Raw genomic sequence first — 21,482 nt, forward strand, 5'->3', positions numbered from 1 at the left:
AGTTTGGGCTGAGGTTAGGAATAGGAAAGGTGAGGTCACCCTGTTAGGAGTTTTTTACAGGCCTCCAAAGAGTCCGAGAAACGGAGAAGAAAGGATTGCGAGGATGATTCAAGAGAAGAGTGAAAGTAATAGGGTGGTTGTTATGGGGGACTTTAACTTTCCTGATATTGATTGGGAAAGCTATAGCTCTAGTTTGTTAGATGGGTCGGTGTTTGTCCAATGTGTGCAGGAGGGTTTCCTGACACAATATGTAGATAGGCCAACAAGAGGTGAGGCCATACTGGATTTGGTTCTGGGTAACGAACCAGGCCAGGTGTTAGAATTAGAGGTAGGTGAGCACTTTGGGGACAGTGACCACAATTCGGTGACTTTTACTCTAGTGATGGAGAAGGATAAGTGTGCACTGCAGGGCAAGAGTTATAGCTGGGGTCAGGGAAATTATGATGCGGTGAGGCATGACTTAGGATGCGTGGCTTGGAAAAGTAGGCTTCAAGGCAAGGGCGTAATTGATATGTGGAGCTTGTTCAAGGAGCAACTATTGAGTGTCCTTGATAAGTATGCACCTGTCAGGCAGGGAGGAAAGGGTTGTGTGAGGGAGCAGTGGTTTAATAAGGAATTGGAATCCCTTGTTAAATGGAAGAGGGCGGCCTATGTAAAGATGAGGCGTGAAGGTTCAATTGGGGCGATTGAGAGTTATAAGGTAGCCAGGAAGGATCTGAAGAGAGAGCTAAGAGCAGCAAGGAGGGGACATGAAAGGTCCTTAGTTGGTAGGATTAGGGAAAACCCTAAGGCTTTCTATAGGTATGTCAGGAATAAAAGAATGACTAGGGTAGGAATAGGTCCAGTCGAGGATAGTAGTGGGAAGTTGCGTGTGGAGGCTGAAGAGATTGGGGAGACACTGAATGAATACTTTTCGTCAGTATTCACTCAGGAACAGGACATTGGTGCCGATGTGAATACTGAGTCACAATTAAGTAGAATGAATGGCTTTGAGGTTTGTAGGGAAGAGGTGTTGGAAATTCTGGAAAGGGTGAAAATAGATAAGTCCCCTGGGCCTGATGGCATTTATCCTAGGATTCTCTGGGAAGCAAGGGAGGAGATTGCAGAGCCATTGGCCTTGATTTTTATGTCCTCGTTGTCTACAGGAGTAGTGCCAGAAGACTGGAGGCTAGCAAATGTGGTTCCCTTGTTCAAGAAGGGGAGTAGGGATAACCCTAGTAACTATAGACCGGTGAGTCTCACTTCTGTTGTGGGCAAAGTCTTAGAGAGAATTGTAAGGGATAGGATTTATGAACATCTGGATAGGAATAATGTGATCAAGGATAGTCAGCATGGTTTTGTGAAGGGCAGGTCGTGCCTCACAAACCTTATTGAATTCTTTGAGAAGGTGACTAAGGAGGTGGACGAGGGGAAAGCGGTAGATGTGGTGTATATAGATTTTAGTAAGGCGTTTGATAAGGTTCCCCATGGTAGGCTACTTCAAAAAATATGGAGGTATGGCATTGAGGGTGAGTTGGAGGTTTGGATTAGGAATTGGCTGGCTGGAAGAAGACAGAGGGTAGTAGTTGATGGTAAAGGTTCATCTTGGAGTGCCGTTACTAGCGGTGTTCCGCAGGGATCTGTTTTGGGACCATTGCTGTTTGTCATTTTTATAAATGACCTGGAGGAGGGGCTAGAAGGTTGGGTGAGCAAGTTTGCGGATGATACGAAAGTCGGAGGAGTTGTTGACAGTGAGGAAGGATGTGGCAGGTTACAGCGGGATGTAGATAAGTTGCAGAACTGGGCAGAAAGATGGCAAATGGAGTTCAATGTAGCTAAGTGTGAGGTGATTCACTTTGGTAAGAGTAACAAAAAGATGGGGTACTGGGCTAATGGTCGGATACTTGGTAGTGTGGATGAGCAGAGGGATCTTGGTGTCCATGTACACAGATCTTTGAAAGTTGCCACCCAGGTAAATAGTGCGGTGAAGAAGGCATAAGGCGTACTGGCTTTTATTGGTAGAGGAATTGAGTTCCGGAGTCCTGAGATCATGTTGCAGTTGTATAAGAGTTGAAACTTTATTCTTGACCTCTCCGCCTCCATCCTACTCCGACCTATCACATTTCCAACGCCCCTCCTCCAAGTCCCTCCTCCCTACCTTTTATCTTCTCCTGCTGAACACTCTCTGCTCATTCCTGAAGAAGGGCCTGTGCCCGAAACGTCGAATCTCCTGTTCCCTGGATGCTGCCTGACCTGCTGTGCTGTTCCAGCAATAAAGTTTCAACTTTGATCTCCAGCATCTGCAGACCTCACTTTCTCCTCGCAGTTGTATAAGACTCTGGTGCAGCCGCATCTGGAGTATTGTGTGCAGTTTTGGTCACCATATTATAGGAAGGATGTGGAGGCACTGGAACGGGTGCAGAGGAGGTTTACCAGGATGTTGCCTGGTATGGTAGGAAGATCGTATGAGGAAAGGCTGAGGCACTTGGGGTTGTTTTCATTGGAGAAAAGAAGGTTTAGGGGTGACTTGATAGAGGTGTACAAGATGATTAGGGGTTTAGATAGGGTTGACAGCGTGAACCTTTTTCCACGTATGGAGTCAGCTATTACGAGGGGGCATAGCTTTAAATTAAGGGATGGTAGGTATAGGACAGATATTAGGGGTAGGTTCTTGACTCAGCGAGTCGTGAGTTCATGGAATGCCCTGCCAGTAGCAGTGGTGGACTCTCCCTCTTTATGGGCATTTAAGCGGGCATTGGATAGGTATATGGAGGATAGTGGGTTAGTATAGGTTCGGTGGGCTTGGATCGGCGCAACATCGAGGGCCAAAGGGCCTGTACTGCGCTGTATTCTTCTATGTGCTATGTTCTATGAATATGGTCTGCATCCTGCCTAGTATGAACAGCTGAAAGAATATGCTGCTTGATTTGATCAGCCAGTCATCGGGATATATAGCTTATGCACTTGGCATCACTCTGGCTCAATTTGTACATGACATTGCTCAATTGGTGGCAAGTCCTTTTGAGCTGATGTCAGCATCCTGTATGTGGGGAGAAAAGACTGGCAGTCACTGCGTTGCAACAATAAAATCTTACTCTAATTCTAATTCTGCGCTGTATTCTTCTATGTTCTATGTTCTAATAAGAGCCAATCTAGCCACTGCCCCTTGGCGTTCAATGGTGTTGCTATCACTGACCACAACCCCCCCACCTCCCCAACCACCATCACTATGAATATCCTTGGGGATGGCATTGATCTGAAACTCAGCTGAACTTGCAGTGGCTACAAGGGCCGGTGATGGATTATCGCCACTGTGTCAACCAGTTGGTGATACACACATCCCAAGAGCAAAAAACAAAAGTGGATGTTTAAGGCATCTCCACGTGGCAAATGACGAAAGTTTTTGACCACCACGTTCACAAGGGAAGTGAACTCTATCACTTTATACTCTCTCACTCAACACAGGTGTGGCAGTTTTGGTTTGAAGCTTCACAAGTTGTCTTGTATGTCAACATCTGCAGTATTTTAAAATAACACTAGTAAAACTTAGGAATGAATAATTTTAGTCCTTGTTGGTTATGAATTACCCCTAAACTCTACTGGAGGGCAAAAAATTAAAAATCCAATGATACAGACAACACTAACATAAGGTAATCTTTGGCCAAATTATGGTAGACAGCTACATGGTTCACAGATTTTATTGTCCATGTGATGCTCAATTTATTGATATGACCCAATATCCTAAACCCTTTGGAGTTATTGTAATATCTTTCTATTATTTGACAGATGCTGTTTCATCGAGTGCCTCTTCGAGACGACAAGTCAGATTCAATAACCGAGGTTAGTTCAAACTTATTTTCCTCATCTAATTCACGTTCCATTCCCTAACAAGAGGTAAAGGGGGAAAATGTCTTGGTGATTTACAAGGATGTTGCCAAGGTTGGAGGTTTTTGAGCTGTTGGGAGATGCTGAGTAGGCTGGGGCTATTTTCCCTGGAGTGCAGAGGCTGAGGGGTGACCTTATAGAGGTTTATAAAATCCTGAGGGACATGGATAGGGTAAATACACAAAGCCTTTTCCCTGGGGTGGGAGAGTCCAGAACTAGAGGGCATAGGTTTAGGGTGAGAGAGGAAAGATTTAAAATGATCTAAGGACAATTCCTTTCTCACATGGGTGGTGCATGTATGGAATGAGCTGCCAGAGGGAAGTGGTGGAAGCTGGTACAGTTACAACATTTATAGGCATCCGGATGGGTTTATGAATAGGTAGTGTGTCAATGCTGCTCCTTTAACAAGGTTAGGTTGCCCTTGGTATTTTTTTCCAGAGGGGTTGTAAACGCATAGATTCTGGTTTGTATGGGTGTTAGGGCCAGTTTGATTATAGCCAACAGATACTGCCTCAGTAAAAAGGCTATCAAGTTTCAAAAAAACACTTGAATTAGCGGGTTTTGAGAAGATTTGTAGCTCAGGTTGAGGTTCCAGATGTAGGTTTGTTCGCTGAGCTGGAAGGTTCATTTTGAGACATTTCGTCACCATACTAGAGTGAGCCTCCAAGCCATGTATGGTGACGAAACACCTGAAAATGAACCTTCCAGCTCAGTGAGCAAGCCTACGTCGAAACATTTGTATATTGAAAGGGGAGAGGCCAACTCTCCTGGCTCAGCTTTTCTCTGGTTTGGTTTGGTTCTAGCAGTCTGGCTGTTCAGAACTGCTGGGGAATCCAAAGAAGCAGCTACAGTGGAAGGAGGTTGCATGTTAACTCTCTCTGCCATGTCTCTCTCTTCTGTAAGAACCTATGCCTGATTTTACCTTTTTGCCAAGGGGGTGTTTATGGGGACTGTTGCAGGCATCGTTAAATTGGGATAGTTTGCTGGGCTTTCAGATAGGTTAAGTTATTCTATTCTCTTGTCCTTGTGTTTCATTCGGTACTCTGTAAATAAATTCAGTTTTGTATAAAACCAAGGGGTTTTGACCAGCTGCATCACTCGCGGAACATTCACTTTATACCTGCTTAAAACAACTAGAAAAATTAGAGTCCGGGCTTCCTGCTTGACGTGTTTTGAGGTGGTCTCAAAATAGGCCTGGTCCATAACAGAAGGTTTAGGGGGGTATGGGCCATATGCTGCAAATGGGATGAGATTAGTTGAGGATATCTGGTCAGCATGGACAAGTTGGCTGAAGGGTCTGTTTACATGCTGTACATCTGACTCTATGATTACCAACTAACAGCAGATCTATGAAGGCTCTCTACACCGGTTCCTTGCTGAAATTATTGCCAAATGTCTTTTGTCTTTACATTGTACAGCGGCTCCTCTTCCATATCTTTAACTTATGAATAACTCTGAATTAGAGGCAAAATATGCTATTTGGCCCTTCAAATGTGCTCCACCAGTCAGTAAGATAACTGAGTTGTTTTTTGCCTCAACGCCACAATCCTAGCTACCCTCCATAACTATTAGCTTCCTTGTTAGCAACAATCTATCTACCTCTGCCTTAACAGTGATAAATGATCCTGCCTCCTCTGCTCTTTAAGGAGGAGCATTACAAATACTCACCGCCCTCTGCAAGGAAAAAAAAGGCATTCACATCTCGGACTCAGATGAGAGACCTTTTCTGGTTTTAAAAATATTACCAAGTTCTAGTCACTCCCACAAAGGAGACAGTCACCCTGTCAACTCCGCTTGTGCGTGAGGTGGTCTGAAATGGATGTGTTTCAATGCACAAAGTATAATTGGCAAGGGAGATGAACTCTGAGCATTGGTTAGTGCTTGGAACTGTGACATTATTGAGATTAGAGAATTAGCTGAAAGAGGGACAGGACTGTCAGCTGAATGTCCCAGAATTTAGATGTTTTAGGTATGATAGAAAGGGATGTCAAAGGGGTTGTGGAGTTACATTCCTGGTAAAGTAGTATCTCACTGCTGTACTGAGGGAGGATACATCAGGGGACTCATGCAGTGAGGCAGTATGGGTAGACCTTGGGAATAGGAAAGGGGAAATCACAATGATGGAGGTGTATTACAGGCCTCCCAACAGCCAACTGGGATAGAGGGGAAAATACGTAGACAGATTTTGGAAAGATGTGAAAACAGCAGGGTTGTTGTGGTTGATGTTAACTTCCTCTATATTGACTGGTACTCACTTCATGTTAGGGACTTGGATGGAGCAGAATTTGTAAGGACCATTCAGGAAGTGTTCTTGAAACAATATGTAATCAGTCTAACCAGGGAAGGGCGATACTGGACCTAGTTTTGGGAAATGAGCCCGGCCAGGTGAGTGAAGTTTCAGTAGGAGGGTGTTTCAGTCGGGAGTAGTGACCACAATATCTTGATTTTAAGATACTCATGGATAGGGATAACACCAGTCCTTGGGTGATGGTGTTAAATTGGGGGAAGGTAAACTACAACAATATTAGGCAGGAACTGGAGAGTGTTGATTGGAGGCAGCTATTGGAGGGTCAATCTGCACTGGACATGTGGGAGTATTTCAAACAGCAGTTGATAGGAGTTCAGGAGCAGTGATCCTGTGAGAATGAAAGATAGGTGTGGCAAGTTCCATGAACCTTGGATGACCAGGGATGTTATGACCTTGGTCAGAAAAAGAAAGGAAACATGCGTAAGGTCGAGGAGAATGGGAACTGACAAAACCATGGAAGTAAATAAGGAAAATAGGAAAGAACTTCAAGGTATTAGAAGACCTAAAAGGGATCATGAAAAGTCATTAGCAAACAGGATTAAGGAGAATCCCAAGGTTACTTATACATAAATAAAAAGCAAGAGGGTAGCCAGGGAAAGGGTTGACCCACTCAGAGACTAAAGAGGGAATGTATGTGTAGAGTCAGAAGAGGTAGGTGAGGTCTTGAACAAATACTTTGTACAGTATCGATATTCATTAAAGAGAAGGAATTGGTGGAGTATGATGTCAGGGAAGGGAATGTCGAATTTCTAAGTCAAGTTGCCATTAAAAAGGAAGAGGTGTCGTGCTTATTAAAAAGTATTCAAATAGATAGATCCCATCATGACCCAAAGACTTGTGTCAGAATATTGAGGGAAGCCAGAGAACCAATTGCTGGAGCGTTGACAGATAATTTCTATCCTCTTTACCCAAGGTGTGGTCTCAGAGGACTGGAGAATAGCCAGTGTTGTCCCAACGTTTAAAAGGGGTAATAGAGATAATCCAGGAAATTACAGGCCTGTGACCCTAATGAAAGTGGTATGGAAATTATGAGAAAAGACTCTCGGGGACAAGATCTATATGCACTTAGAAGCAAATGGACTCATTAACAATAGACAGCATGGTTTTGTGCGGGGGAGGTTGTGCCTCACTAACTTGATCGAGTTTTTTGAGGAGGAGACAAAGATGATTGAGGGAAAAGCAGTTGATGTTGTCTACATGGACTTTAATAAAGCCTTTGACAAGGACTCCCCCATGGCAGACTGGTACATAAGGTGAAGTCGCATGGTATCAGGAGTGAGCTGGCAAGATGGATACAGAACTGGCTTAGTCACAGAAGACAGAGGGTAGTGGTGGAAGGATGGTTTTCAGAATGGAGGGCTGTGACTAGCAGTGTTCCACAGGGATCAGTGCTGGGACCTCTGCTGTTCATGATCTACATAAATGATTTGGAGGAAATTGGAGCTGGTCGAATTAGTAAGTTTGTGGATGATACAAAGATTGGTGGAGCTGTGGATTGTGAGGAGGATTGTTAGAAGATACAGCAGGATATAGATCAATTGGAGTCATGGCAGAAAAATGGCAGATGGAGTTTAATCCTGACAAACGTGATGTGATACATTTTGGAACATCAAGTACAGGTGGAAATTATATGGTGAATGGCAGAACCTTTAGGAGTATCGATATGCAGAGGGATCTGGGTGTGCAGGTCCACAGATCAGGGGCAGCACAGTGGCACCAGGTTCCCAGGTTCGATTCCAGCCTTGGGCGACTGTCTGTGTAGAATTTGCATGTTCTTCCCGTGAGTTTCCTCCGGGTGCTCCGGTTTCCTCCCACAGTCCAAAGATGTGCAGGTCAGGTGAATTGGCCATTCTAAATTGCCCATAGTGTTAGGTGCATTAGTCAGAGAGAAATGGGTCTGGGTGGGTTACTGTTCGGAGGGTCGGTGTGGACTGGTTGGGCCAAAGGGCCTGCTTCCACACTGTGGGGAATCTAATAATAAAAGTCACTGAAGGTGGCAGTGCAGGTAGGTAAGGTAATGAAACCAGTCTATGCCATGCTTGCCTTTATTGGAAGGGGCAATGAGTGTAAGGATAGACAAGTTATGATGCAGCTTTACAGAACTTTAGTTAGGCCACATTGGAATATTGTGTACAGTTCTGATCACCACACTACTAGAAGGATGTAGATGCTTTGGAGAGGGTACAGAAAAGTTTTACCAGGATGTTGCCTGGTTTTGGGGGATTTTAATGATGAAGAAAGGTTGGATAGACTGGGCTTGTTTTCACTGGAACGCAGGAGTTGAGGGAAAACCTGATGGACGTTTAAGATTATAAATGGCATGGATAGAATGGAAGGTATGAGGCTTTTTTCCAGGGTGGATGGGTCAGTTACTAGGAGACACATGTTCATGGTGTGGGGTGGGGGAGTTTAAAGGAGATGTGCAAGATAGGTTTTTCCTACAAAGGGTGGTGAGTGTCTGGAACGTGCTGCCAGAGTTGTTGGTGGAAGCAGACACAATAGCAGCATTCAAGAAGCACCTGGACAGATACATGAATTGGAAGGGAATGGAGGGATAGGATCCTGTAAGTGAAGACAGTTTTAGTATGGAAGGGTGAAATGCATAGAAGCGGGTTTGGAGGGGCCAAATGCCTGTTCCTGTGCTGCATTGTTCTTTATTCTTTGTTCTTTGTACTTCTATCTGAACTGTCTCTACCCTAACACTCCAGATCGGCCCATATGATTTCCTCCCTGATTTCCATGATCAAACTTAATCACCTGTATTCATGGCCATTCCTTTTTGTTTTATTGTCAAATAGGTATCATCAGAATCCATGGAGCTAACATGCAAATCAACTATGTTTGAATTAAATAGGTTTGAGGGGCTGAATGGCCTTCCCCTATTCCTATGTAGGTACTTTCCTCAACTTCTTCACAACTCCCTTCAAGACCACTGAATATCTCTTTCTCTATTCATTGCTATAACTTCTCTCTTTCTACTGTTTACAAATGATCACCCCATCTTTAATTTGCTTTTTGTGGTCTGAGTGACTTCAACGTTTGGTAGTTGAGATAGTTTTTGTTGAGCAGACCTTTTGAGGTGCATTCAGGTGAACATTTTTGGCCCACACGTAGCAAGTATAACAGTAGAAGGTGCAGTTCTGGGTATTGTTTTAGAACGTGAAGCTGGACAGGCGCAAGAAGTTGCGATAGTAAAGAACTTTGTTTGTAGAGATCATAACTCGGCGCAACATCGAGGGCTGAAGGGCCCATTACTGCGCTGTAATGTTCTATAATTCTGTTATTTTTGCCATAATTACAAAAAAGGACAAATTTAGAACAGGAGTCCTCGGTTAGGCCAAGGCCACTTTACTATGTTGAGTGATTTAGCAAAAGTAGCTGCTTGCAAGTAAGTAAATGGGAGGCATTTAAACGATTATTCAAAGGGTTCAGAATAAAAATCTTTCCGCAAATAGAGAATATGGATGGCCAAATCTAAAGCTTTTAGTTCCAGATGGCGTTGAATTCAGATTTCCCCTGCTGCTATGGCAGCCTCTGAACCAGTGTCCCCAGTGATATTATCCTGTGGTTCTGTGTGACTGGTGCAGTGACTATGCCATTGCCTTCCCTCTCGTTGAATAAGCAGGCTTTATAGGATAGATTTTCAACCAACTGTTCACACAAAATAGTTGCTGATTGACTGCCCTTTATTGAAACTGCATGATTTTTAACAGCCCAAAAATCTTAATACTATATACACATGACTTACTGTTCCATTTTTATTACACAGTTTGTCAATTTCCATCATTTCCTATGTAAACGTATTGTGCTATAATTGACATCTGCCAGCTGATTTAATTTATTCCTGATCAATGAACATCATCCGGAAGCTGTCTCAGGAATTTTTTGAAATCAGGCACAAACATTTGGGTTTTTAAATTTTCAGCAGCCGTATTTTCAATTAAGTTTTTTCTTTTCGCCTTTTTTGTTTGGTTTCTCTCAATGTTATATGATTTTTTTTAATGTGTTAAAGTTAAGAATCTTCCTGCTTCCTCATTATCCAGTCGAATGTTGAAAGGAGATCGGATTTTGCTCTCCGTGCTGTGCCTCTATGTCTCCCTTTGGCACCATTCTGACCATAAACGAATCTCTAGCACAGTCACTTATCCCTCCCATACAAAGGCTGGTTTCATGTTTATATGCCAAAGGATCATGAACCCAATGAGGCTGCCTTTCAAGGAATGTGACAACTGCAAACTTTGGCATTGAATTTAATCAGCTCTGGCCAGTGGCAGCATGCCTGTCCTACTTGTCCAGCAATGGTCTAGTTTGTATGTGTGCGTATATACACCATCTGTGCACATAGATCCACATTAGTAGCTACTACTTTGGAAATATATCCCTTTACAGGCACTTTATTTTACAAACAGTTGAGATAATTTGCTAACCTGCCCATTGCTTGGTGAAAACAGTCCCATCACTTATGAGGTTTTTTTAGCTACTTTTGTACATAGGTGGCTCAGAGTGATGAGATAAATAGTGAATGGGGAGGTCACCTTGAGTTCATCCATCTCAAGAAAAATTTGCAATCTCCATATCATTTTATACACTTTGGATAAAGCGAAAGTTTTTACCTGCACATTCAACTGAATTAGCTTCACTAAATCAAATATACTTCTCCAAAAGAAGTGTAATCTTTCTGATACTAATGTGCCTGGTATTTTCATATGACATGAATCCGAACAGGCTTATAAAGCAGCAGCCACAATCCAGCCTGCTATCTCTTGATTTTATTTCTAAACCATCCTTCAGTTTAATTTTACAAAAGTAAAGATTTATAATGCTGTCAATCCCTTTGAAATTTAATCCAGTCTTCACAAACTTATATTTTGCTTTTGAGACTGTTGGTTCATAGAATCTCGTTAGGACTGTATCTCTTCTGCTTATTTCTTTGATCCCTGCTAAGGGCAAGTGTGGAAAGTCAATCCCATCCCCCTCCAAATAAAGATATCAATTCCATTCTGTTTCATAATTCAGAACTAGTCTTGTGATCTCAATGTATTTATCTATACTTCGGGTTTTACACGCAACATTTTTCTCTTGTGATTGGCTTTATGTTTTCCTTGAGAAAACCACTTTTATTTTAGGTGAACATGGAAAGGAAGTAAGAGCAGAACACTCTACCCCTTGAGACTACTCCTTCGTTTTTATGATTAGGCCTGATCTTCTGCCTCAGGACACGCAAACATGATTCCTTGAGAGACTAACATTTTATCTATCTCAGGCTTGAATATACACAATGATAGAGAACACACAACCATCTCTAGTAGAAATTTCCAGAGATCCAACCTGTGTCTGTCTTTTCATTTCTCAATATGTGAATTTCTAAGCCTTGCCTAACAAGTAATCTCAAATGTAATAAGCTGCATTCTGGAGAAATCTAGCACGTTCTGTTGCATTCTAATCACAGAAAATACTTTCCCCTCCTATCATACAAGCTCTCACTAATATTCGGGTTTAGTTCTTTGTTTACTGTGTTTCAGGAGTTTTTAACTTTTTCACAAAGTATTTGGGGAAAATATTTGACTAAATGCATATTTGTGCTTGCATTAAGTTAGGAAAGAAAGACTAGAGGCTTGGAGGGCCGAAGAGCCTGTTTCTGTGCTGTAAGGCTCTTTGTTCATATGCCCTCACTGGATGAGCTCCCCAAGGTGTCTCCCTCAGTACAGCTGTGATATTCCCCCAATCAGTAACACCACTCCCCACCTCATTTACATCCCTATGTAACTCCCCTGAAACATCTCAATCCCAGAATGTTAAGCTGCAGACTTGTCCCTTTCTCAACCAACTCTCTGTAATAGCGACAACATCATAGTTATACATATTAATCCGAGCTCGATGTTCATCTGCCTTTCCTGTCAAACTCCTCACATTAAAACACACACCTCAGACTGTCTGTCTGGCTGTGCTCAGTAACCTCTCCCTGTCTGTTCTTTCTCTTATCCTTACTGTCCTTAGACTGTGACTCCTCATCGGTCATTTTCCTTGATGACCTACTGCTCTGGTTCCCCACAACCCCATCCCTGCCACTCTAATTTAAACCCTCCCAAGTGGCACCAGCAAACCTCCCTGCCAGGATATTGGTGCCCCTCCAGTTTAGGTCCAGCCTGTCCTCCTTGTACAGATCCCACCCTAGCCCAGGAGACATCCCAATGGTCCCCATTCCTGAAGCCCTCCCTCCTACACCAACTCTTTAGCCATGTATTTAACTGTACTATCGTCCTATTCCCAGCCTCACTGCCATGTGGCACATGGGGTAATCCCAAGATTACAACCATAGAGGTCCTGCTCACAACTGCAGAAATGCCCACCTGTGCCCTGACTGTAGAGTTCCCTATCACGAATACTCGCCTACACTTTGACCCTGACTCACCGTGCCACTGATCTGGCTGCTGCTGCTTTTCCCTGAGTGGCCATTCCCCCACAGTATCCAAGCCAGTATCCCTGTTTGAGAGGGGGATGGGCACTGCCTGCCCACACTTTCTCTTCTGTCTGTGTAGCCCCTAATGACAGTGTGACCACCTCACTGACATTTCATGACATTCTCAGCCTTAGGAATGCTCCATAGTGAGTCCATCCGCAGTTTCAGGGGCTTCATTGCTGAACACACTACCTGCGTACACTGTCGCCATGGTAACTGGAAGTGTCCCTGATTTCTCACAAATTGCAGGAGGAGCATTCCATGGTGCCCAGTTCTCCCGTCTTTGTGAACCTTACCCACTACAGACAACAATCCAGAGGCTGATTACACAATATATCCCTCTCCTCCCCAAACTCCGGTGTCTCACTCCTGCTCTCTCTTCCTAGCAGATTCCAACCACAAAGAGTAAGTATTCTATCTCTCTCCAGACACTACTCGCTCAGTTTGCAAAACTGTTCATCAGCAGCCAAGCAATTTGTTTTCAGTTATAATTTAAAAAAAATTAGTGGATGTTAAAAATCTGAAACACAAACAGAAATTGCTGGAGAAATTCAAGTCTGGCACCACTGGCAGAGAGGAAGCAGAGTTAATGTTTCAAGTCTGGTGACCCTTTGTAGAACTTATTCTCAGCACATTTTTAAGATATTATTAATCAACCTATTAAAATGTGTGAAATTGACACATTGCAGGTGGAACTTAAACTTGACCCTTCTGGAATAGAAGGAAGGACACTACCAGTGTATGACAAGAACCTACTTTCTAAAGTGCGTTACTGGCTGTTGTCATTTAAATGAATCCACTGAAAGCAGTCCTGCAAAAAGTCCCGCAGAGAATACGCACAAATTGTTTTTGCAAGCCAGATATTGAACCTTTGTTAATTAACCCAAACACCCAGATAAGCTCACCTCACCTCATATTACCTACCTCCAACTCCACAACAATATACTGTTCGATTAAAACACTTCTTAAAATTACATTAACTTAATTTCAAAACCAGACAGCAGCTGTCATCTTTGGTGTCTTTCTTCTTCCAACTGAAGGTCTCCCTGTGTCGTCATCTTTTTACTGTGAAGATGTTTCAAATGAAAAGGTCTCTTTGATAGATAGGGTTTCAATGTCTTGGGTCTCTCTCGATGGCAATTGCTCTATCTGATTTTCAAAGTACCTGCCTTTTTCTCTCCCAACTTCGGACTGTCTCATTGATTCAATGTTGGCAAAACAATAAATTCGAGGAGAAAGTGAGGTCTGCAGATGCTGGAGATCAAAGTTGAAACTTTATTGCTGGAACAGCACAGCAGGTCAGGCAGCATCCAGGGAACAGGAGATTCGACGTTTCGGGCACAGGCCCTTGATTCCTGAAGAAGGGCCTGTGCCCGAAACGTCGAATCTCCTGTTCCCTGGATGCTGCCTGACCTGCTGTGCTGTTCCAGCAATAAAGTTTCAAAAACAATAAATTCGAACTCAATTGGGTTTTAGTATCCAGGGGCATAATTCAAACTGATTAAATTTGAATTGTTGTCAAAACAATTCGGATCAGCATTCCCTACTTCCACCTCATGCACATTAGTATTAGGCCTCCCTATCTAATTCCTGCTACAAACCTTTCAACTGGGTCCTTTGCTCCTGAGACAGAGTTCACTAACCTATCCCACTCCTCAAGGACTTCCTCTTTATTTAATGCATTTTGATGTACATCAAACTTCATGACATCTGGATTTGATTCCTCACACAGCGGGGCAGTAACCTCACACCTGTTTCTTCAGTTCTCTGTCTATTATGATAAAGTTTCAACATATTCATATGACATACCCAATAGTTTTTTTTTCTGTCCAGCATCTTTACCAGATAGTTTATTTGACTCGACTTTTTCTCAATTTAATCGGGACCACCAAACCTGTCTTTGAAGCAATCTCCTACCACTGGTGTCATCCCCACGGGAAAGTGTCCGAATTTCTAGTTTTTATCTGCCACTTGCTTCATTCTATGCTGTGCCCTCTTCAGGTGCTGTTTAGCTAACTCACCTATCAAATTAATCTCTCCCTTACCTCAGATACATAACCCAAGTATGAGGTCTCCGACTTTGATTCGACTTAAGTCTTTGCTTTAATTTTTCTTTAATTAATTTCAAAGGTCCTCTCATTTCATGCCCAAATATTAACTCAAAGGGAGTAAATTGAGTAGATTCATTTGGAGCATGTTTAATGGCCAACAATATGAATGGAATACCTTTATCCCAATCATTGGGGTAATCCTGACAGTATGCTCTTAACATGGTCTTCAGAGTCTGATGCCAACTTTCCAAAACTCCGAGATTCAGGATGATATGCAGTTGATTTAAAGTACTGTATACCTAAGCTATCCATGACTTCCTTAAACAAACTAGCAGTAAAACTGGACCCATGGTCTGACTGAATCTCTCTGGGTAACCCCATACTGCTGGAAGAAAGCTACGGACTCCTCCATCACCTTTAATACTCAATAATGGAATTACCTCCGGAAATCTTGCAGACACATCCATTATGGTTAGCAAGTACTGGTGGTTCCCACTTTTAGTTTTGGGACGGGGACCTACACAATCATAGCTGCATGAAAGGTTCTTCAAATGCAGGAATTGGCAACAAAAGTGCTAGTTTTATTACTGCCTAGGGCATACCTAGCATTTGGCATGTATGACATGTATGGGAAAGGTTAACCACATCCTTGTGCATTCCAGGACAATAGGAATGTTTTTGTCTTTACGTGTCCCACCTTCTGGCAGTGAAAACACCTTTTCCCAGTGCCCTTCTGAAACCACCGGCACTGGAATTGTCTGTGTCCCACTCTATTACAGTGAAAACACCAGAGGCCTTTCACCTCCTTTCCACCCTCTTGGGCTTCTTTTTTAATCTGTGGTAAACAATTACCAGTGTGCTCTAATCTTTGTTTTGCAGTGTAAGATCCTCCCCTTCTCCCAATTTCTATCCCTTACAGGATGCAATTTTTGCTGGAAGCTAAACTTTGCCTTATGCACCAATACATATTCATCTGCCATGTCTGCTACTCTTCTCACTTCTTGAACTTCCTGTTCATCCACATGAATTCTTATCTTTAGAAGTGAGTTTCTAAACTCCTGCAGCAGAATAACGTTTCTCAGAGCCTCGTAGGTCTCCTCTACTTTTAAGGCCTGCACCCATCTATCAAAATTACTTTGTTTAATTCTTTTGAACTCAACTTAATTCTGACCTGGTTCCTTCTATATTTTTCTGAACCACTGTCTATCCATTTGTGGTACCAATTCATAAGCACTAAAACAGCCTTTTTGACATCTGCATAATCTCTTGACCATTCACCTGGATCTGCCTAGCAGCTTAGTCTGAATTAGCATTACCCACAAATTCTCTGACCACTCCATCTGCCTGGCCAATGTTTCAAATGAAATAAAGACGTCAATGTTTTAACATATTTATATGCATCACTACCTTCTCTCTTCATCTCCATTCTGTTAACTTGACTTTCCTGACAAATTCACTTCTTCTGAAGTTCAAATTCTCTTTTTCGTCTCCGTCTCCGTCTCTCCTCTTCTCTCTGTCTCTCTCTCTCTGTCTCTCTCTCTCTGTCTCTCTCTCTCTGTCTCTCTCTCTCTGTCTCTCTCTCTCTGTCTCTCTCTCTCTGTCTCTCTCTCTCTGTCTCTCTCTCTCTGTCTCTCTCTCTCTCTCTCTCTCTCTCTCTCTCTCTCTCTCTCTCTCTCTCTCTCTATCTTTTTCCTCTAACATAGCTCTTCATTCCTTTTTTTTTATCTTCTAACATAATTTTCCTCAATTGTGATTTATCTTTTTTCTAACTACTGCACTTGTCTGTTTCTCTGATACACCTAAGTTCTTGACCAACTCCATTACCATTTCAGCTTTTCTTTTGTTCCTGGTTAAAGCCAACTCTAATGTATTTGCTAATTCTAAAAGTATGTCTTTCCTCTCTTTCTAAACGTTCTTGGCAAATTTGGGAAGCATCTTCAAACCCCAGAACCTCTTTAGCTATGTTAAGAGCCATTTCCCTCACTTTTAAATTAACCAACCACAAGTAACCAAAATTAAACAAATTGTCTCATCTATGTTTTATTTGAAGATCCAGGACACTAATCAGCAAGTGTTTAAATCTGCTAGGATCTCTCGTACCCCAAATCTGTCCAAATCTCAGACTAAACCTCTGCAAATCCTGGATGAGCCCCCAAGCTGTTATGACACAGCGGTGAACCTTTCTATTAATTAAACCAAACACTCAGTAAAGCTCACCTTGCCTTGTAATCTGTTAAAATGTGAGTGGCAGAGAACTCCCAAATTCCGCGATTTAAAGAAAATGATACCAATTTATTCTTTAACTCTAAAAGTGAACATTAAACAATAACCTTTCAGAACTCTAAGCCCCCCTTTTCTCTTAATTGCTTATTACCTGCCTCCAACCCGACAACAATATACTGTTCCAATAAAACACTTATTAAAATTACATCAACTTAATTTCAAAACCGGACAGCAGCGGTCATCTTCGGTGTCTTTCTTCTTCCAGCTGAAGATCTGCATGTGTTGTCCTCTTTCTTTTACCGTGAAGATGTTTCATGTGAAAAGGTCCCTTTGATAGAGAGGGTTTCAATGTCTTAGGTCTCTCTTGATGGCAGTTGCTCTATCTGATTTTTAAAGTGCCTGCATTTTTTTATATCCCAACATAGGATCATCTCATTGGTTCAATGTTGGCAAAACAATAAATTCAAACTCAGTTGTGTTTTCGTATCCTGGGGTGTAATTTAAACTGGTTAAATTCAAATTGTTGTCAAAACAGCAACCAACTCAGGTATGTATTTCACAGCCAAATGTTACATATTTTCATTATTCCAATACACACTGAGACTGCTCTTGTAAGTTCTCAGTGCTGAACAGCATTCACTGTCTTAAAGGTACAGTGCATACCTTCAACTTCATAACAATAATAAGAATTTATTCTGTTCAATCTTCCTGATGAACATTTTTTTTAAAGTAAAGACTTACACTAAATTTTGAGAACGGTACAAAATTAAAGGTGAAAATCCTACATTTGTTCTCCAAGGCTATTAGTGTATGGGCCCAAAGCCATATGTATGGAGTTCGGTCAGAGATCTCACCACGTAGTCAAAATCCCCTCATGATATAACTGCGTTCCTTGCTTCCTTTTGTTCCTTTTTTATGTCCTACCCAAAACAATGTGATCCATTATTGTCCCAAAGACATAACTAGAATGTAGAATTAGCAAATGGATTAATGGAGTGTTTTCCCTGTAGCTGACAACTTACTGAAAGGAAATTCCTACTCAATTAGCCTGTCCTTCATGAATATCTTTACAACAAGTTTCCAATTTCTTACAAAGGGTGTCAGCCATAACTCTGTGATAATACTGTTGTTCGAGTCAGAACAGTGTGAATTCAAGCCCCATTCCCAGTCAATTGAGGACAAACGCGAGATTGTCACAAATGAGTGCTGCATCATCAGAGGGCCTGGCTTTTAGAGAGACCTTAAACCAAGGCTCCATTTACCTTCACAGTTGGGCATGATCAATTCCTGTCAAGAAGGAAAGGGGAATTTCTACTCTGTCCTGGCCTCAAATAATATCAAAATAGTTGATTGTTCAGTAACTTTCTTATCCCCTTTAATTTATATAATTACTGTACTCCAATATGCCCTTTATCTGGCATTGCCAATGTTTTTTGCTTATTATGCTTGCCCTATTTCCCCCCACTATATATTGTCCTAATCGGAGCTTTTCTATTTTTGTAAACCCTAGGGTACTCTGGTTACTACGATTTTAGTTACTTTGGTTACAATGATGCCTCAAACTACAGGACAAACTATACAGGAGGAATGACTGAGGAGGAACAATTAGAAACAGCAATTCGGGCAAGTCTAAATGACTGTGGTATGTTGTTTCTTTGGCTATTTTACTCTTTATCTTTCTGAAATCCAAGTACTAATTTTGCACTTGTCTGGATTTGTATATGTAATTTATGAGAAAATATATTCATTTGGGTCCAGTATATCCAGCATGGAAAACCAATTGGAAGATGGACAACAGGCTTTTAAATTCCCAACTATAAAGCAATTTCCCTTTGGGCCAAAGGGAGAAATATTCTCTTCTCTTTGTAATTGATGGTGAGACTGCTTTCAAAAATATATTTCTCCATAATGATCAGTGGTATTCTGTGCATGCTAAGATAATTTAATGCGTTCTAGACCTCAAGTGTACAATATTTAAATGGGATTTAATGTTAAGTTTATTGTTTGAGAAGACATGAATACTGAAACCGCCCTATAACTTTAATGAGTATATGAAATATGGTGACATTATGCATACCCAGAGTTTACCATTGACCACAAACTGTGCTAGACTAGGCACATAAATAAAATGGCTGCAAAAAGCTAGGAATCCTGCAATGAGTAAATCACCTGCTGACTGCCCAAAGGCTGTCCACCATCAACTGGATACAAATCAGGAGCATGATGGAATACTCCCCACTTGTCTGAATCAGTGCAGCTCAAGAAACTTGACTATATCCAAAACAAAGCAGCCCACTTGATTGGCACCACATCCACTCTCTTCACCACTGAACACGCAGTAGTAGCAGTGGATAAAATATGCAGGATTGTTGCAGAGAAATTTACCAAGGATCCTTAAACAGCAACTTCCAAACCTGCAGCAATGCATCTAGAAGGACAAGGGCAGCAGGTACATGGGAACACCACCACCTCCAAGTTCCCCTCCAAACCACTCGTCATCCTGACTTGGAGATATATCGCCATTCCTTTAGTGTCACTGAGTCAAAATCCTGGAATTCCCTCCCTAAGGGCGTTGTGGGTCTACCCACAGCAGGTGCAGTGGTTCAGGAAATCTGCCCAAATCCTAGAAAAATGAACTTAAAAAAAAACTTGAAACAAAAATATCTGAAATATTTAAAGAAAATACAATGCCTCCTGGAGCTCTGTTTAATTGGGTAATGTTAGCAATTTACTTTTTCTCCCTCAAGTATTTTTCAACTCTTACTTGCTCTGTGCTGTCTGTCGCTGGAAGGATGGTGAAGGACAGTGAAGAGGAGTTTTGGAGAACCCCATCATTGACAGTTGGGGAAGTCTGAATGTCCATTTGTGTGAAGAAATCTTTAGATGTGGACTACATTAGCTCTTTCCCATGTGTTATTGTGAATTCAATTCATAGAACCATTTGTGAGGAGAATTTTAAGTCAATTTGAACTTTTTTTAAATATTTACTGTTGTGTCCTACAAGCAGTCTCATGACATTTTATCTACACACAATAGTACACAAAGTACGAGCACTATGACATCAATGGAAATGTCTTAATATGGCCAAACTTTCCTGGAAAAATGCTGGATATTAATGCGCAGGCAGGTTGTGGCAAAGGTGATACCCATTAGTTGTTGATTATGGCAATCTACTGTTGACCTAGTGAAAACATCACTGTTAGCCATCCTATGAGTTTCAAGAAATTGTGGCTTTTACACAGTAAATGTAACTTAAGCCCAGCACAGACGTACTTAAGAGCTCATAGACCCTTGTTAATGGCATTGAATTTTTTGTTGTTGGAATGCCCTTCAACCTGTCCAACTCACAAACCCATGATCAAAACTGGGGAGTCTTTCTCTTCCAGGTAGTTATTCTTAAGTTTATAAAATATCATTAATTTTGTCTATCTCTTTGTTTTCTCTCTTTTTGGACTCTCATAGAAACCAGGAGCAAGTGTAGGGTATTCGGCTTTTCAAGCCTGTTCCACTATTCAATAATTTTTATTTTAAATTTACCCCTGCAATGTGGACATTGCTGGCTGGCCAGTATTTCATTGCCATTCCAAGTTGCCTGTGAGAAGGTGGGGGTGAACTGCCCCCTTGAGCCACTGCAGTCCATGCACTGTAGGTTGACCCACAATGCTCTTAGGGAGGGAATTCCAGGATTTAAACCCAGCAACACAGAAGGTCCATGGCTGATCCTCTATCTCAATAGCATATATCTGCTTTCTCCCAATGACTATAAAATCGAAAAAAAGATTATCTACATCTTTCTTGGATATGTGCAATGATTTAACCTTCTCAGCTTTCTGTGTTCAACAATTCCACAGGTTCCTGACTCTTTGAGTGAAGGAACCAATCCTCATCTCAGTCCTAAATGGTCGACACCATATCCTGAGATACTGTCCCCTGGTTCTGGCCTCCACAACCAGGGAAAACATCTTCCTTGCATCTAGTCTGCCCAGCTCTGTTAGAATTTTATACGTTTCAATCAGATTCACCCTCCTCCTAAACTCAAGTGAATGCATGCCCATTTCTCAACATAAGACAGTACTGCCAACCCTGATATCAGCCCTGTTATTCACTGCACTTACTTAATGGCAAGTATATCCCTTCTCAATCTGGGAGACTAACACTGCATGGAATACAGTGAGATCACTCCAGATGTGATCTCACGAAGACTCTGTATAAATGCAATAAGATATCTCTACTTCTCAACTCCCATTATGTTGCAATGAAGGCCAATATACTATTTGCCTTCCAAATTTCTTGATGTACCTAACCCTACCTCTAAGAGCTTTTGCAAACCAAGATGGTTTTTATGACAATTAACAATGGTTTCATGGTTATCATTAGATTTATAATTTCTGATTTTTACAATTTCATATCCCTGTGGTGGGACCTGAACCCGGGTCACTGGATCATGAGAGAAAGTGAGGGCTGCAGATGCTGGAGATCAGAGCTGAAAATGTGTTGCTGGAAAAGCGCAGCAGGTCAGGCAGCATCCAGGGAACAGGAGAATCGACGTTTCGGGCATAAGCCCTTCTTCAGGAAG

The 21,482-nt window shown here is 41.9% G+C and overlaps 1 protein-coding gene across 2 annotated transcripts in view; it reads left to right on the forward strand.

The window, feature by feature from the left end:
• Positions 1-21,482, forward strand: part of rhbdd1 (rhomboid domain containing 1) — a 93,612-nt gene that overhangs the window by 37,740 nt on the left and 34,390 nt on the right. For both annotated transcript variants that reach the window (XM_043702861.2, XM_043702862.2), the window contains exons 5-6: positions 3,766-3,819; positions 18,417-18,548. In XM_043702861.2, the coding sequence (XP_043558796.2) occupies positions 3,766-3,819; positions 18,417-18,548 (186 nt within the window). The remainder of the gene's footprint in view (positions 1-3,765; positions 3,820-18,416; positions 18,549-21,482) is intronic.

Source organism: Chiloscyllium plagiosum, unplaced genomic scaffold (assembly GCF_037043375.1).
Source record: "Chiloscyllium plagiosum isolate Xiang-an unplaced genomic scaffold, Cpla_swu_hap1 HiC_scaffold_13, whole genome shotgun sequence".
In the NCBI taxonomy this organism is placed as follows: domain Eukaryota; kingdom Metazoa; phylum Chordata; class Chondrichthyes; order Orectolobiformes; family Hemiscylliidae; genus Chiloscyllium; species Chiloscyllium plagiosum.